The 16168-nt window shown below is 43.5% G+C and overlaps 1 protein-coding gene across 2 annotated transcripts in view; it reads right to left on the bottom strand.

Moving 5' to 3' along the window:
* Positions 1-8721, bottom strand: part of NUP58 (nucleoporin 58) — a 53598-nt gene extending 44877 nt beyond the window's left edge. The window contains exons 1-4 of one of the 2 annotated variants that reach the window (XM_030562261.1): positions 8347-8721; positions 6317-6456; positions 4160-4195; positions 38-190 (exon numbers count right to left, since the gene is read on the bottom strand). In XM_030562261.1, the coding sequence (XP_030418121.1) occupies positions 38-190; positions 4160-4195; positions 6317-6456; positions 8347-8453 (436 nt within the window). In that variant the 5' untranslated portion in view covers positions 8454-8721. The remainder of the gene's footprint in view (positions 1-37; positions 191-4159; positions 4196-6316; positions 6457-8346) is intronic. The other variant, XM_030562268.1, reaches the window with a different exon arrangement.
* Positions 8722-16168: the final 7447 nt, after the last annotated feature.

Genomic DNA, 16168 nt, shown 5'->3' with positions numbered 1-16168 from the left:
AAAATGCTGCGCGGAGTGCAAAACAGTATTTCCTTACCTGCTGCAGGAGTTGACGTTAGAGCAGAAGAAAGTGAGAGGCCACTTGCTGAGGTAGAAGTAATAGGCAAAGCAAATGGTGTGGCCGATCCTGCAGGTTTGTTGAACCCTAGACTAAAACCTGTGGTAGAGGCTGATGTAGCGGCAGGAGCTCCTACAACAATGAACATAATTCTAAGACATTTTGTTGAGGTATAAATGTTCAAGTTAACATTTTTGTCACCAGATGTCATGCATTCTAAACACCAAAATTTCAAAGTAAACTTATCACCTTCAAAATGAATTTTACCAAGTAAATGCCATGACAAGGACCTTGAAGGAATCTCACATAACCCTACATTTTGGTTTGGTTCCTTTCTACACAAGGAAGACAAGTTTATGTATAAAAGCTTATCACAGCATTTGCTCTCTTCAAATAGGAAGGTCCACACATCTTACAATAGACCTTGTTTAATTAGTATCTGTACAGTCAAAACTGAGACCTGTCAGTCATTGGCTGAGGGATAAACCCTTCTGCTGAAAAAGGAACTAGCTGACAACTGTCAGATGTATAAATGAAAATTGCATCCTTCTAATTTAAATTGAGAGTTAAATGTTATTCATTTATCTCTTGAGTAGTGATCCTTCTATTAAATCAGGATGGTTTGGATTTGTGGTCATTACTACTTGAAGAAAGGAAGTTTTACTGTTCTTCATAAAAGGAAGGTCCTCAGAATCCCACAGTGGTAATCCTTCAGCGTGTAGCTATGAAGAGAAATTAACCTAACATATAAGCAAACTCTAATATGCACCCAGATTGTTTTGATTTACTGATAGATTTATTATATCCTGCAACATCATAATCCCAAATACAGCACTGAATGAGACTTGCATATCAGCTTTGAAGTATTTTGATACGGAATACAGGGAGGGACAGGAATCCATGTGGCAGATTTCTTTAAATTATGGATCCACCCAGAAAACTGCTACACCTCTATGCTGTGCACACTTGAACAGAAGGTAAGTTCTTTGACTTGTATTTGTTGTCCCTTACAGTTAGAATACAGGTAACCCTTGCTAGAACGCCCTTTGCAATAGTGAAATTTGGGCTATAGTGAATGTGGTCCTGGATCCCACCTCTAGCACCAAGGCTGCTGGAGTAACACTGTCAGCGTCTGCAGCAGCCCTGGGGCTGAAGAAGTCCTCTGCCCCAGCCATGGCTGGAGAATCTCTTCCTCTCCCCTACCCTCTCATCACTAGAACAAATCCCTGGATATACCAAAAAAATGGCTTGGCTCCCCAGGGCATTGTTACAGTGAGGGTGTACTGTACATGCTTCAGTTCTGTCTAGACATTTTAGCGCTGCACAGACATCAGGATGTAAAAATCCATACAGAATGGAAAGGAGTACCATAGCTTTTCCATCAGTCGTGTAGACTGTATGTGTGATTGTAGTAGAGTAACATATAGAGCAGACTTTAAGGACGAACGTCAAGATCATGCAAAAAAAAAAAATTATAAAAGGACAGGTGCTGTGTTTTTTATTGACAGAGCTCCCAAATCCAATATTTGCTTGGCTGCAAGAATGACTTGGTAAGAAGGTCCACCAAGTGTTCAAAGCGTGGTCATGTGCAGGGTAAACAGCACCAGGTTAGAGTTCTGTTGAAGTTTATGAGAAGCTGATTGAAGAAATTTTAGTATATAGATGGAGAGGTTCTTCCCACTGGACACCCCCCTACATGGGATACATTTAATGTGTGCTTTAACTTGGGCACCTTTAAACTTATAGTGAAACAGTCCTGATGGAACTCTAGTAGATTCTCTATTTTTGTCAAACTTGGTATAACTACTTACTGAACACCAGCGTTTAGGTTTTAGTCAGATTATGGAGCACACTACGTTAGTGAACTTATTTGGAAGTTAGAAGCATAAAGATTTTCTGCCCAAATATAATTCCTTCAGTTGCTTCCTTTCAAATGCCAGGAAGACAGCTTTATTAGGTAACATGATGGGACTGTATGTATATAGGTCCTTTCTGAAGGTCAGAAACATTTGCAATTCTGTTTAGGTCCTTACAGTGGGCACACATCATTGTTATACCAGGTTTTACTGTCATGTTATTAGGTCTGACAATAATACTCTCTGCAGCCAGTATGATGCCTCCGGAATCATTGCAGCCCACTCATTAATTCTGGGTTGTTTTGGATAGAAACAGTAATGGCGAAAAGCTCTTTTGGCCAGGACTAAGAAAGCTCAACTTGGTAACTGGAGGGTAACTGCCAGTTTGCCCAATGAAATGAGTGACTATTTCTCCGTACAGGAGAGGACACCACTTCCAAACACATGTTCTAGGAGTCATGCAGTCTGTTTTGGGGGTGATTTTCCCTTGATTTGTTTTATCTTCCTCTATTACACTGGGCCTCTTTCATTGAACTTGTTCACAGAACGGCATCAAAATGGTCTGATGCTATAATATGATTGTATCCCCTTTTACGCTGCTTTGAATGGTGGTATAACTTACTTTAATTTCACCTAGGACTCAGCCGCTGCTTTCGGCGAGGAGCTATTTTGCTTTGCTATCTGATTTTCAGGAACAGGTACACTTACATCTGCATTTCTTGCCATAACCATGGCTGAGAAATATGAAATATTTAAAGAAGCATCAGAGAAACAACGAAAGTAGAAATATCTTCCGAAGGCTCCTTCCCAGCTCAACACTTTTTGTCCGTCCATCAAAAGGAGTTAGAGAACAAGTCTGTTCATGCCAGGTTCACTCAAGCGAAGGGTAGGCAGCAAAGTTCTTTTTTAACAACAAATCCACTTGTCTTTCTATTGGAGACTCCATGGGGATCTGAACCTACAAACTTTGAATCCAACAAAGTTTCACCTGTTTCCTTTCCTACCCTTTGTCTAACTTGTCTATTTAGACTGTCAGCTCTTTGCAGCAGAAAATATACTGCGCCCAGAACAATGGGCCCCAACCTAACTAGAATGATATTTGTTGATTTCAGTTTACCGATGCAAGTTCATCACCAAAGACAGTAATATCACCTGAGGTGAACAAGCTAACACATTTCAGTCATACTGAATGGAAGACCAAAAGACAGCTTTCCACAACCAAATGGATCTTGATACTGTGAATGAAGAAACACTGAATGAGACAGTGCTCTCTCTGTGCATGACCCACAGAGGCAATGTGCATTCCCATAAACATTATACAATAAGTGGTTTATCCACACAGAAAGTCAACAATTTTAGGTCTTGAAAGAGTTCTGTACTCCCTCAACTGTGTAGAGGCAGCAGTTTTGATGGAGAACATCAGAGTGGATATTGCCACATCTAAGGTTGATAGACACACAATGAACTTTGTTATGGGAAGGAACCATCGCTAAAAGTATATCTGTGAAGAAACATGAATGTTTCCCTGAAGAGCCTCAATTTGAAAAATATACATATATATGTATCTCAAACAGAATTGACATGGCTCCTAAAGCTCAGCAGGCCCCAGAAATTTAAGGGTGAGCAAGTGTGAACTAGACAGAGCACCCACGTTTCTCAGTTCAGTGCGCCTTGGTCCAATACCACATATATAGCCCATGGCCTCATTAGTCTCAGCCAACAGTATATCAATCCTTCAAAACTAGTTTAAGCACATTGCCATAAAAAGAGCCAAAAGTTTCCTCATAACCACGTGTACCTGACCTCTCATCAATGGCAGCATTAAACCTGTGGCAACTACAATAATTCCTTACATGGAGAAATAGTAATATACTTTTAGCTGTTTTTAATATGAGGAGAACCCATGCCATGCAGCTACCAGGTCTCTGCCTCAGCAAGTGCTCACAGTATGAGAACAATTGGTTTAGAGCAGTAGTTCTCAAACTTTTGTATTGGTGACCCCTTTCACATAGCAAGCCTCTGCGTGCAAACCCCTTATAAACTAAAAATGCTTTTTTATATATTTAACACCAGTATAAATGCTGGAGGCAAAGCGGAGTTTGGGGTGGAGGGTGACAGCTTGTGACCTCCCATGTAATAAGCTCACGATCCCCGAGGGGTCCCAATCCCCACTTTGAGAACCCCTAGTCTAGAGCATATTTGTTTGCCTCCAAATACTAATAGCTTCTAAATATGTGGCTCTTACCCAGTGTTAATCCTGTAGCAATAGTTGTAGCTGTTCCTGCCAAGAAAAACAAAATAAAAATCCATAATCAACTTTATATCATATTTTACCAAGACACACAATTTAGTAGTTTGTTAGTACCAATAAAATACTGAATTATATTGTGTTGCAGTCTCCACAATGACACAAGATACACCGCTACCTAGATATAACACAAATTTGGATATAATGCAGTAAAGCAGTGCTCCCGAGGTGGAGGGGGACGGGGGGAGAGGCTGCGCACTCCGCTGGATTGAAGCAAGTTCAATTTAACACAGTTTCACCTATAACATGGTAAGATTTTTTGGCTCCCAAGGACAGAGTTCTATCGAGGTAGAGGTGTATATAGGAATAAGTTTTATAAAGTGTTTCTGGATATAAAAGATTTACTCTAGTTTAGAATCTTAAACAGAAAATAAGAATAGGTTTCAAATAAATATTAGCAGTACAAACCCTCCTGGGAAAGCACAATTAACTTGTCAACAATGCACAGAACTCATTTGTGTTGAAGAGCCATTGGTAAATAGTGACTATGCAATTAAAATGCCAGTTAAGCAATACACTACAATTTAAATGAAATTAAAGCTACTAAAAACAAAAGAGTTTTTAAATGGTTGAACTCCAGATTTACATGCTGTCAGGAATGCCAACATGCACAACACTCTGGTTTTGCATTATAGTTTAAAAGACCAGAGTCCATGGTCTACTCAGAATACTGGGTCTCAAATTAGTTTCTTCCCCATAGAACTTTAAAATCATAATTGATCACTCATTACAGAGTTATGCAATTCCAGCCTCTAAGAAATTTACTTCTAATTCACTTAGAGGACAATAACGAGGGAGAGGGATAGCTCAGTGTTTTGAGCATTGGCCTGCTAAACCCAGGGTTGTGAGTTCAAGCCTTAAGGGGGCCATTCAGGGATCTGGGGCCAAAATCTGTCTGGGGATTGGTCCTGTTTTGAGCAGAGGGGTTGGATTAGATGACCTCCTGAGGTCCCTTCCAACCCTGATAGTCTATGATTCTAATGGATCACTCAAACAGAGAGGCAAGCTAAAGGGATAAAGCAATCCATATCACAGAATCAAAGAACTGGAAGGGACCTCAAGAGGTCATCTAGTCCAGTCCCCTGCACTCCTGGCAGGACTAAATATTATCTAGACCATCCCTGACAGGTATCTGTCTAACGTGCTCTTAAAAATCCCCAATGACAGAGACAATCTCCCTAGACAATTTGTTTATAATATCCAATGATGTAACAATGTTACAAATATTCCCTGTAAGAGGTAACTTTAGACAATCACATTAGAGTGTATGAAAGAGACAGCATTCTCAAAAATCAACAGAGCCAGTACACAATTCACTAATATTAGCTATTGTGCATGCGCGATGGCCAATTTTAAAATGGTACAAGTTTTCTTCTGTAACCCACAGAACGGTTTGTACAAGACTGAAGAAAAGGTCTCAGCCTGAGAAAGTATACACAACTGCCCAAACTCAGAAAGGAAGTTTTGACCAAATTATTATTGCTAATATGAAGCGCTTATAAGAACTATACATTTTAAATGACAACATAATAGAAAATTAATGTGTTTATGGCATCTTAGCAATGATTTTCAGAATATCCTTAAAGACAAAGTACAGTACAACCGTAAACCCACACTGCACTGAACCTTCATATTGTATTCAACTGCAAGCTATAATCCACACAAAATTTTGGTGGCCTCTCCCTCCAGGAAATATACAGACAAATCCACATTTTAGGGAAGTCTTGTTGGAATGGCCAAAGCCTCCATAAAAATCAGTGTTTCATAGTATAAAATTCCAACTCCTATACAAAATTCATACACAGGACCAGATAAAAATTTCAGATAGCAAGTACATTCATCTATTAAAGATTCAGTTATCAGGGTTTTCTGTAATAGTAATGCTGCAATGCATTATTAAGATCTTATTTTTTTAAAAGATAACAGATTTGCTAACAATGTATATAGCTATAGTTAAAAACATTTCAGCACACTTTGTAGTGCATTAGTCTTCTTTTTTGTGTTTGTTCATTTACTAATTAATGAAACACATAGATTATGCAAAAGCCCAGATTTCTGCTACATTAAAGGAATAAATCCACATGCATTTTCTACCTGTATTAGTACCTCCTAGAGCAAGCCCAGTGGTAGATTTTGAACCAAACAGTCCACTTCCAAAGCCCACTGATGGAGCTGATGTAGTTGCTGTAGCAGTCGAGGAGCCCAAGGTTCCAAAATTAAGACCTCCGGTTGAGCTATTACAAGACAAAACTGACTATTAGCATCAATTATTTTGCAAACTAATCCATTTCATACGTCCATATTTGCAATTATTTCATTCATGTCCCTCCCCAAGCATAGCCAACAGATCTCAGCCGTTAAAACACTAACCTCTCTTTAAAAGTAAGTTCCAAAGCAATTGGTTTGTCAAAATATAGCTATCAAACTTTACTGCCAATAACTAAACCATCACAAAGATTAATTTACTTTCAGTTTATCACTCATGGATTATTAAACTCTAAAACCCTCACTTCCAAATTAAGCCTCCATTTTTGCAAGTTCAATTCTGAAGCAAATTGTGCCACTAATTCCTTCATGTTTTTTTCCTGACAATTTACTGCACATCACTACTTGTGGGCATATTCACTGAGTCATCCAAGCTCAGTTTATAAATCAGGCCCTAATAAGCATGACAAAATTATACGGGTTTTTTGGTATTTACATTTTAGAAAGTGTATTGTGAGGAGCAAAAAATCCTTAATGTAAAACAATAAGTTGCAGTAGATGTCAAAAGCAGCAATAAGCAGAGGGTATTTCAGCACATTATTAATGGTATATAATGTGTTACATCTTCAACATGCTAGTTAGGACATTAATATGCTTAAATTGTGTGAGACACCAAAGAAACAGTAAGGCAGTAGCACTGTTGGGTTCCCCAGTGTAATCCTTAGCAAAAGGGAAGCCTGTCACACACTGTGCAGATACAGTCAAATGAAATTTGACTGGCATGTTCTCACTGAATCATTAGCTACACTAAGATGGTTTGTAAGCAAGGGCGGCAAGCCACGGGGGGTGCTCTGCTGGTCGCCATGAGGGCAGCAGGCAGGTTGCCTTCGGCAGCATGTCTGTGGAGGGTCCGCTGGTCCCGTGGCTTCGGTGGACCTCCCGCAGACTGCCGCTGAATCCGTGGGACCAGGGGCAGCCTGCCTGCCTGCCGTGCTTGGGGCAGTAAAATACCTAGAGCCGCCCCTTTTGTAAGCAGATTTCTGTACCAGTCCAGCTCCACCTGCATTCCCAGCAATATAAGCTGTAATATTCTATAACATGCAGAGGCTGGAGCTGCACCAGTTCCTAAACAAAATTGTTTACACCTTTCCATATTAAGCCCCTCCTTTCTACCGCATGTGGAGACCTATGGGACAATAATTCAACTCTCCTTAGAAACGTGCATTTTTTTATTTTCATTCTGGACGAACACAGAATTCAGATCTTGGATTTTAAATGCCAAGCCTAAGCCTTTGGGGGCGGGGGGGGTACTTGTTAATTGCAGTAGCAGGGTACACAGCAAAGCGGAAAGGGGATTTCCAGAATACAAATACTGATTCCCACTTATCCCTTTGGAGCATACGGCTGGACGGGACGTCGCCCCACAAAACAGCACGTCGCCCCCCGCCCCCAAATGCAGCACCACACTTGCGTTTGCGGACGCCACTTGCGATGAAGCCCGTTAGTCGCTTTTGCGCAAGCGGAGCCCGACGGCGACTGGGCAGAAAGGGGCGTTTCTCCAGCCCCTCAAAGCCCCGAGCTACGGGCCTGTCCCCTCCGGAGCGCTCTGCCGCCGCTGCAGAGGAAGCGGGCGGAGAAACCCCACCAGGCCCCCGAGTCACACACACGCGCCGGCCCCAGACTCCCACCTAGGGACGGGGACACCCCGCCCGGAGCAGCGCGGCGCTGGCGGCCAGGAGAGGAGGCACGTGAAGAGCAGAGCAGGGCCGGGCCCGGCGCTGCTGGGGAGGCGCTCCCGGGGCCCGGCTCAGGCTCAGAGACGTGGGGCCGCAGCGGGCAGGGCCCGATCGGGCGCTCGCCGCCCGACGCGGGACGGGCCCATCCCGGGCCGGAGCAGGGGGCGGGCGGGCCGCGGTTACCTCGGCTGGACAGCTCCGAAGGAGAAGCCTCCCCCGCCGCCGCCTCCCGCCCCAGCAGCGGCGGCGGAGCCCAGCGTGCCGGCCCCGAAGGAGAATCCCGCAGACATGGCGGCGGCCTGTGTCTCCTCAGCTCCGCATCGCTCCCGGGCGCCAACTTCAAACCGGGGGAGCAGGCGCGGCGGGTGACTCCCCGTCCCCACGCGCGGCAGTGCGGCGAGAATGGCCCCCTCCCCCGCCGCAATGCACCCAGGGATAGTGGGGGAGCCGGCTGCGCGCGGACTTTACTTAAAGGGACAGTAACGCCGGCAGGCGGACAGCTGAGCCCTTCGCTCCGGGCTGCCGGGGCTCTGCTCCCTGGGTCATCGCGCAGGCGGGGCGCCTAGGCCCGAGGCAGTAGCAGCAACCAGGCCCGGCGCCCCCCCCCCCACCCGCCCCAGCACGTGACCGGGCGTGAAATTCCAGCGGGATCCTCCTTCGGGGCCCCCTCCCCTAGATTTTGCAGCATCCCAGTGTGATGTCACCCCCGTCTAGGGTGACCAGATGTCCCGATTTTATAGGCACAGCCTGATTTTTTTGTCTTTTTCTTATATAGGCTCCTATTACCCCCCACCCACTGTCCCGATTTTTCACACTTGCTGTCTGGTCACTCTACCGCCATCTCCTAATTTGCCCCATAGATTTTGACAAGCACGATGCCAAAATCAGGGCACTGCTGCAACAATGTCCCACCCAGCAGATAACTGTCACCCTGGTTTCTTCTGTCCCCTGTTTCTGACATCTTTATACCACTGATAACAGCAGTGTTTCCATCCTGTCCTGCAACACAGACTAGGGTGGCCAGACAGCAAATGTGAAAAATTGGGATGGGGATGAGGGGTAATAGGAGCAGGAGTGCCGGCAGCCTTTTTGGTGCCCTAGGCGGCAGAAGGTCCTGCCCCCAAAATGGCACTCTCGACAGAGGCGGCGGAAGGTCCCGCCCCCGAAATACCGATGACAACCACAGTGGCTGAACATCTGGCCACCGCGGTCGCCGCCTCCCAAATGTTAGCGCCTTAAGCAACCGCCTAGCTCACCTAATGGGTTCTGCTGGCCCTGAATAGGAGCCTATATAACAAAAAAGATCCCAAAATCAGGACTGTCTCTATAATATTGGGACATCTGGTCACCCTAGCACAGACTGAGGCGACAAGTCTCTGTCCTCTGCACATGCTCAACTTTAAGCATGTGAGTAGTTCTACTGAAATCAATTGGACTAGTCTCAAATTTAAAATTACGTACATGCTTTGTAGAATTGGGGTCTTGGCCTAAACCATTTGATGGAAAGTATATAAAGTTATTCATAATCTTGCAGTCCATGAAAAAGTCTACATATGAAAATTCACCTTACTGCAAACTTTGAAATGTTAAAAAAGTTATTTATTTATTACTTTGAGTTACGGCGGGAGTGAAAATCTGCATTAGATTGCAGCCTTAACAATCACTCCAGTCTCGTAAACCCAGAGATGCATACTTCCATTATGGTATCCATTTTTCTATAATACACAGACATGGAGTTCCAAATAAACATATGTACATATCTTAGTTTATGATCATGTATAGGTCCATAATACAAAGTATTGCAACAATTAAACATTGAAAAAAGTACTGTATAATCAACAAGCATGTGCCCTTTAAAAAAAGAAAGAAAGGACATTCCGTGCAAAAAAATATATTAATACAATGTTTGGGCTGAGATTCTGTATGCATATAAGGCAGAGGCCAGAATGTTACTGCATACCTGTGGAAAGGGGACTTAAACATGCCTCAAACAAGCAACTGAAGATTCCCTGTCTGCTGCAAAGTCTTTATGGCAAAGCAGAGCGCATTAGGTAGTTGCACTGGATGGTTATGTTTTGGTTGGCCTGTGCTTATATTTACACCTGGATGCTTGAGGGATAGCCTTCTTATGATCCTTGTGACACCAGCTTTCAGGAGCGCTGCCTGTACCTCCACAGCCTGTGGAGACTACCCATGGACAAGGAAGATAGACTTCTCTTTTACACAGATGCTGTCCAACATCTAAGCTCAACAGAGTTTTCTTCCTGGCCTATAGAGACCCACCATTAGGGCAGCTAACAAAAGAGACCTGAACAAGACTGGTCAATTACACAAGAAGGCAAAATGCCATTGCCTGTTAGGTTCTTGATGACAATGGAGTTTGAAGTAATGTTTCTTACCTACTTGTGGAATCAGTCTGAGGGACACCCTTACAACATAGTCCCAGACAAAAGAGATCATTCTTTCTTGACATGGCAGTGACCCCCACAAGTAGTGCAGATGCAGTTTTTATCTGCCTGGATTTTGACCAGGCCAACTGTTTTTTAAAGATTCTGTGTTGTCCCTTCAGCTTTTTAACCTTTACCCATTTTTTCCTAGTTTGGTCTAGATGACATGGACATGATGATGCCTCTGAGCATTTCCATTGTTTGAAATTCACTCCTTGACTTGCCAACTGGATCATGATGTCACAAATGTTGCATTGTACATACCAGTCAGTAAGCAGTACATCAGCACAAAATCCAAACATCAGGGAAGCTTCATGTTAAAAGTTCTAGCTGCGCTATGATTGACTCTGTGCTAGCAATCCCCAGACTTGGACAGACATGACTGTAATCTAGAAGAGTTTTAATGACCAGTGAAGACAGATTTTTTTTTTCTTTTTTAAGAACTACTGTATTCTGTAGACCACCAACATAGACACCCCAAATAGTCTGTAGTATAATTTTATAAAGATGGTCCTCAGAGGGAAAATCCCAGTGCACTGGTCAGGAAAACTGCGCTGAAGCAAAACTTACCGTGTTTAAGTCAGGGGAGCTGGACAATCTCCATCCCAGAATATGGAAAGATCTGGCACATGAAACTGCAAGCCCAGTAGTAATGATTTTAAATAAATCTGTCAAATCAGCGATGGTACTCTATGACTGGAGAATAGCAAACATTGTACCTATATTTTAAAAGGATAAGGTTGATCCAGGCAACTACTGACGCATCAGTCTGACCTCAAAGCAAGACATTTGAACAAATTTTGAAAGAAAGAATAATAAAAAACATGGAGGTAAATGGAATAAATTGAAATTTGGGTTTACTGAAGGTAGATTGTGCCAGACTAACCTGATATCTTTCTGTGATAAGATAACTGATTTTTTTAGACATGGAAAATGCAGTTGATCTAAACAACTACATTTGATATGGTGCCACATGGAAAATTATTTGTTACAATGGGGATTAGCACAAGAATTGTACAGTGGGTTAGGAACTGGCTAATTTGGTGGATGATAATGGATTGTGCAGAAAAGAGAACTATTAAGTGTAGGGGAAGGTTCTAGTGGATTTCCTCAAAGATCAGTGTTGGGAGTCATTGTCAATACAGAGAATTGGAATATTATACAGGAAGCATTGGATGACCTTGTTGGTGTCACTAAGCATAACCCTACGTAACTCGGGAGGGTGGAAGGCCACAAGAGTATGGAGCCTTCCTGGTTTTAGGCCTCAGCAGACAAGAGTCCCTCCATGTTTGAACTTTAATCGACCTAAAAGGCCAGGTGTAACAGCCGTTATCAGTTGCAACAGTTCTAACTGGTCTAAAGCAGAAATAATGAGGCCTGTGCACCTTTAGCAGAAGGACAAGATAACTTGCACAAGGAAAACTTACTAACGAGCTGCCGCGGCCAAGATTACTTAATGCACCTGCGCTTACGTAATTGCTACAGGGGGAGGAAGGAGGAGGAGGGATGGGAAACGGGGGATTGCTAGTCAGTGAGAAAAGTTCTCATGGATATAAAGGAACAGACTGCTTGTTTTAGGTGTGCTTGATCTGAGTCAATCTCCCTGCACCGCTTTGAGATCTCAAATAAACTTGGTTTGCTTCTCCACCCTGGTGTGTTTATTGGCGCGGCACACCAGGCGACGGACCCCCCCGCTGTTGCTTAGCCTCAGGCAGTTATCTGCCGGCAACAACCTTAAGGACTGTAGTAATAGAAATGGAATGAAATTTAATAGTACAAAGTGCACGGTCATTGCACTTACTAAAAACAAGAAATTCTGATATAAGCTGAGGGTTCATCAGTGTATTAGTTGATCACAGGATGACTATGAACCACCAGTGTAATGCAGCTGTGAAAAAGAAATATGATCTTAGGATGTATCAGGCTAGGTATTTCTAATAAAAATTGGGAAGTATTAAATGCCATTGTACAAGGCACTGGTGAGACCTCCCTAGGATAAATATAAAATTAAGAATTAGAGTTAGTTTAAGTTTGGTAAAGTAAATAAATGTGCTGTAAAAAAAGGTCCTGACTAGCAATTAGAAGGAAAGGCCTTGAAAATAATTAATTATAAGGCCAGAAGGAATGAAGTAGGGAAGATGTCTGTTTCAAAGAATAACTAATGAGATAAGGGGAAGTTTCTAAAAAGGAGGACTCTGACTGATAGGGATGACTGCAGATGGTTTTAAATAAAGAGAATCTGTCCTAAAATGAGTCAACATGACCCTTCCCAACCCACACACCGGTGTTAACACCTATGTGAATCAATGTGCAATGGAAAAACTGCTGCTCAGCAAGAAGGTGGGGAGGAAAGGCCTAGGGAAGGATGGAGGTTGTAAATCTTCTCAGGATTAAAACTGGAAATAAGGGTGATCTGTCTCCAACTGGTTTTTAGGTGAAGTCAGTACTTGGCAATGACATCACTTGTTTGTTGAAGGGTATAAAAAGTAAACTTTGAAAGGGTTCATTGCTAATACCTGCCTGACTGTCCGTGGGCCACATCCAGTCTGCAAGACCGTCCTGCCCAGCCCCTGAGCTCCTAGCCTGGGAAGCTAGCCCCTGGCCACTCCCCTGCTGTTCCCTCTCCCCCACAGCCTCAGCTCACTGCGCCACCAGAGCAATGCTCCGGGCGGCGGGGCTGTGAGCTCTTGCCGGGCAGCGCAGCTGCAGAGCCGCGCGTAGCCTGACCCGGTGCTCTGTGCTGTGTGGTGGTGTGGCTGGCTCCAGCCAAGCGGCACAGCTGCTTGTCCTGGTGCTCTGGGTGGTGCAGCTGTAGCGCCGCCAGCCATCAGTGTTCCAGGCAGCTCGGTAAGGGGGCAGGGAGGGCAGGGGAGTTCGGGGTGTGGATAGGGGGGTGGTCAGAGGGTGGGGAACGGGGGGGGTTGAATGCGGGTAGGGTCACGGGGGGACAGTCAGGAAGGAGGTGGGGTTGGTAGGGCAGGGGTCCGGGGGTGGTCAGGGAGCAGGGGTGTGTGGCAGGGGCAGGGGTTCCAGGGAGGCTGGCAGGGGACAAGCAGGGGGGGTTGGATTGGGGCAGGAACCCTCGGGGGCTGTCAAAGGGTGAGAAGCGGGGGGGGGGCGGTCAGATGGGGGCAGGGTCAGATAAGGGGTGGGAGCTAGGCCACACCTGGATGTTTGGGGAGGCGCAACCTCCCCTCACTGGTCCTCCATACAATTTCCGAAACCCAATGTGACCCTTGGGCCAAAAAGTTTGCCCACCCCTGATCTAAACACCCCTAGAGTTAGCTCATTTGTAAGTATCTGATTCTTGATCAATTGTTTATAAATGTTTTGTTACTGCATTGAGTATAGTAGATTGCTTATTATTTAGGCTTGTTCAGAGCAATTGTATAAATACCATTTGGCCTTCAGATTTAATAAAGGAATTTATGGTTAAATTACTGTTGTGGTAGTACTCTGCATAAATATTAATAATTCCAACAACTTCATCTGGAATACTGTGTACAGTTCTGATCACCCAAGTTCAATAAAGATGAATTCAATATAGAAAGCTGCACAGAAGGGCTGGTAGGATGATCATGGAAATGGAATAACTAGTACAAACGATAGAAAACTAAAAGAGCTTGGTTTGTTTAGTCTAGCAAAATGAAGGCTGAGTGGGAATGTATGTTTGTTTATGTTTCTGAGCACAGCATGCTTCACAGGGTCTCCAATAGAATTATCCAATTATGCAGTTTTACAACTCATCGAAGCTGCAAGATCAGACAGTACAAAACCAGACAAACATAGTCATAACATGTAGGGGTGGTCATTATAGTAATAAAATAGGAAAAGATGTTCCTAAATAGGAAAAGGAGAGAAGGAGGGGACCAGGAACTAGGAGAAGAGCTAATTAACCTAAAGGACAATGTTGACACAAGGACAAATAGATATAAACTGGCCATGAATAAATTTAGGCCAGAAATTAGAAGGTTTCTAACCATTGGAGAAGTGAGGTTCTGTGATAACATTCCAATGGGGGAAGGAGGGGAACAACCTAACTAGTTTTAAAATGTAGCTTGATAAATTTTGTGAATGGGATTATGTTGGGGTTGCATATAATAGCAGGGGACTGGACTTGACGACCCAGGAGGCCCTTTCAGTCCTGTGTCCTATGTTCTTTGATGATATTATGGTTTCAGCCATAGTGTGGAAAGAGCTGAGGTAACTGCTCTGTTCAGTAGCTGGATGACTGCTAGTGAACTAGTGGAGACCCCCTAAACAAGTACATCTTAGCGAAGTTCCTGGTGTTCTGACCCCCCAAATAGAGCAGCAGGCTCTTCAGTGAACAACTGTTGGTGGCCTGATCCCTCCTCCTGAAGCAGTAACTTTGAAGGGGGTGTCTGGCAGCTCACTTCCCGTTAGGGACACCTGGATCTTTATAGAATGCAGAGCAGTGGATCAGCCTTTCCTCCAAAGCACTGGGATCATCAGAGATGATTCTGTCCCTCTTCCCTTTCTATGCACAAAATATCTGTAAGAGGGATGTCATTGGCAGGTTCAACGTCCTTTTCCAGGGATAGTGGGATCTTCAGAAGGAAGCTGTTGATGGCCCACACATCTCTTTTAGCTTAAGAGGATCTTTGGGGAAACCCATTTGTAGTTATTCCCCTTACATCTTCCAGAGCATCGAGGATATATATTTATATATTGTTTGTATATATGTGGATATAGTATACTTTGTGTATACATAGTGTTGCCCCTTTTTGATCTTAGCAGCTAGTCAAAATTTTAGGTACTGAGGTTGTTCCAGTTGGAAGTAGAAATTAATGATCGAGTCAGGTATTTTCTTTGATACAATCCTGACGAATTACAAGGAATGTATAAAGTTTTTCTTCTCTGAATGCAGGAGGAACCAAAACCAGGAAATAGCTTCTTTGCTTATAGACCCCAGCCTCTTTTGCCAACCCCTGACTCAGAAATTTAGATTTTTGCAGGGTCATACATTGTGCTTGTTCAGGCGGCCTCCTGAAAATCGATTGGGAAGTATACAAACAGGTATTTTGAGTATTATTTACATCTGGAACAGTTAATTTTTTATTTTAAATTTTCTTTTACAAGTAAATATGAAGTCATAAGGCCTTTTGGTCGAAAGGCATCACACAGGAAGGAGACTTACAGGAAGTTGGTGATTCATGAGAAGCACTCACACATACACACAGAGAAACCCAAAGATCCCAGCAGAGTGGTCTGTGTGAGAACATGCTTTCGACAGTCAGGAGAGACCAGTCCTCATTTTTCAACATTATCTTGGAGCCTGAAAGTATTGTTGATCATTGATTGTCAGTAGGTATATTTTCAAATGTCATGAGCAATTGGTTTGCTGGAGCCCATCTTTCTTCAAACAAGGCTTGAGATGGTTTGATTCAGGCTGTGATGTACTCCATATCTAGAATTTCAAGTACTTTTTCTTAGACACCGTTGAAGTCTGAGTTTTGATAACATTTATTATATGCCTTGGCTTACTGAGCTGCAAATGTTATCGATGGACATAAAATGATCTAATCTTAGTTTAAAAT

Source organism: Gopherus evgoodei, chromosome 1 (genome assembly GCF_007399415.2).
Source record: "Gopherus evgoodei ecotype Sinaloan lineage chromosome 1, rGopEvg1_v1.p, whole genome shotgun sequence".
Classification (NCBI taxonomy): domain Eukaryota; kingdom Metazoa; phylum Chordata; order Testudines; family Testudinidae; genus Gopherus; species Gopherus evgoodei.
The sequence above is the reverse complement of the archived record's forward strand: the minus strand, read 5'-3'. Positions and strand labels throughout refer to the sequence as shown.